We start from the raw sequence: 2,525 nt of genomic DNA on the forward strand, positions 1-2,525 counted from the left end.
AGCAATTATAAAAAAAAAAAAAAAAATAAATATATAAATATATATATATGTGTGTGTGTGTGTTTTAAATTTACATAATAATATATTTTTAATAATATATTTACTTTAGATTTGCTTAATATATATTTTTTTGGATTATGTAATTAATTCTGTTCTAGCCAGGAAGAACAGGGAAAGAAAGTTTATAATTATATATATATATATATATATATATATATATATATATATTTAAAGTACACTACAAATGCACATTCAATAAAATTATGTGCACAAGGCTATATTAAGTGCTGCCTTGAGTCGTTATGTCGTTATATAATTCAGTCATTTGCAAGTATTTAAGCATGTATATAGTATTGTAGACCAAGAAAAGATCCTGGAAAATTGCCAGAGTGCCTTCTGTGTGCGGGAACGATCCTGGGATGAGGACCTAGTAACATTGCCGGGATCAGTCCCGGAACGAGGCTGGTGTGAGCAAAAGCCAGGACCAATGCCGTAAAGGGTGTGTCGTAGTGATGATGCACATTATCATGCGACTCTTTTACCGGGTGGTTTGAAGGCAGATCAATGTTCATGATGAAAAAATATGCACAAACTGGAATGAAGCAGAGATCAGGGAGCTCCTCACTATCCGGGCTCAAGCTGAGATCGTTCACCAGCTTAGTGAAACGGTACTCGTAACATTACACATCATATCCTAACGTCACGTGTCTTTAAGGGATCTTTACAGAATGTGTGTGAAAGCATGCACAGATTCCGGAAAATCACTGGCAGTGTGAATGAACCAAAATCAAACGATCCCAGGACAAATCACAGGACACATTATCCAAGTATTTTCCGGAATCTCTGTGTGGAAGAGGCTTTAATATGTTTCTTTTGAATGACCCTCACTGTTTATTTCTGCTCATTGATTTTTAGTTGGTTCTGGGGGCCTGTGGTCACGCTGCAGGACTGTCTGGCTGCTTTTTTTGCAAGGGATGAACTAAAAGGTTTGATATTTTTTCCCCCCTCTCTCAAAATTGAAATTTTGCTCTGAACCCGAAACTAATCAAAAGCTGATTGTGCTGTTTTGAGTCTCAGATCTAGAAAAAGAAGATGGAAATAATATGGAAATATTTATGGAATTCTGTGTTAATATTTAACATATCAGTGCTGTAATTCTTAATGGTTGTGCTTTTTTTTCAGGAGACAACATGTACAGCTGTGAAAAATGCAAGAAGTGAGTATGAACTTGTTGGAGAATGTATTGAAGATGATGGTTGCAGAAATTAAAGTGTTAATGTTGATTGTTTCAGGTTACGGAATGGAGTCAAATTCTGCAAAGTTCAGAGTTTGCCAGAGGTAGGAACACCGATGAGCTATTATGGTTTTTATACAGGTTCAGGCGCCACATGATTATTTTCCAGATTTTGAAAAACATCAGATTTACATTAGCTTATAGGAAGTACACAAAATAATAAAAACACCACAAATGAAGTCCACAATGTCTTGGCCTTGTTCCAAGTCTGCCTGAAAGGAAAACAAAACTTAGACCCTTGAGCAATAATAGTAATATAATGGGTAATAGGTTCTGTTGAGTCATCTGTTTTCTACATCCAGTGGATTTATGTTTGGAGAGAGACTAAGAATGCCTTCAAAATATAATATCTGCTGCCATCTGGTAAATTTACTCAGGGACCTGTAATGGCAAGAGCAGCCATCTTATGGGAGTTGTTAGATCTGATGATTGTTCAGTACATCTGTAAAATGGCAAAGTATTTCACTGGACCACCATGATGGTAGTACTATGCAGTCATGCTGTAAAAACTGCCCAAGTAGTTATATTTTTATATGAACAAACATGGCAGGTTTTTGCTATTTTTATTGTTGGAATCTGACAGCAAACTTTGATTTTCTGCTTTGTTAAAATTCTCTGTCTCTCAAACAGATTTTGTGCATTCACCTCAAGCGCTTCAGACACGAACTTATGTTCTCCAACAAAATCAGCACTCATGTGTCCTTCCCTTTGGAAGGCCTCGAAATGCAGCCCTTCCTGGCCAAGGACTGCTCCGCCCAGACCACCACCTACGACCTACTGTCAGTCATCTGTCACCACGGCACTGCCAGCAGTAAGTCTTTTAGACGAGGGACACGGTTATAAAAGTATTACGTCATATATAGCATTTACAGCAGTTACAAATTGTAATATAAATTATTATTGTTCATATTAGTATATTATTTTTAAAAAGTAATTATTTTTAAAATAAAAATGATTCATATTATTTTTAAAGGGGTCATATGATGCTGCTAAAAAGAACATTATTTTGTGTATTTGGTGTAATGAAATGTTTTTATGCGGTTTAAGGTTAAAAAAACACATTATTTTCCACATACTGTAAATTATTGTTTCTCCTCTATGCCCCGCCTTTCTGAAATGCGTCGATTTTTACATAGCTCATCGTTCTGAAAAAGCAGGTGTGCTCTGATTGGCCAGCTATCCAGTGCGTTGTGATTGGCCGAATTCCTCAAGCATGTGACGGAAATGTTAC

At 36.2% G+C, this 2,525-nt stretch overlaps 1 protein-coding gene across 1 annotated transcript in view; it reads left to right on the plus strand.

The window, feature by feature from the left end:
• Positions 1-2,525, plus strand: part of LOC107703237 (ubiquitin carboxyl-terminal hydrolase 33) — a 33,360-nt gene that overhangs the window by 22,591 nt on the left and 8,244 nt on the right. The window contains exons 14-17 of the mRNA XM_016505783.1: positions 916-986; positions 1,183-1,216; positions 1,293-1,338; positions 1,925-2,105. Coding sequence (XP_016361269.1) covers positions 916-986; positions 1,183-1,216; positions 1,293-1,338; positions 1,925-2,105 — 332 coding nt within the window. The remainder of the gene's footprint in view (positions 1-915; positions 987-1,182; positions 1,217-1,292; positions 1,339-1,924; positions 2,106-2,525) is intronic.

This window comes from Sinocyclocheilus anshuiensis, unplaced genomic scaffold (genome assembly GCF_001515605.1).
Source record: "Sinocyclocheilus anshuiensis isolate Anshui unplaced genomic scaffold, SAMN03320099.WGS_v1.1 scaffold542, whole genome shotgun sequence".
NCBI lineage: Eukaryota > Metazoa > Chordata > Actinopteri > Cypriniformes > Cyprinidae > Sinocyclocheilus > Sinocyclocheilus anshuiensis.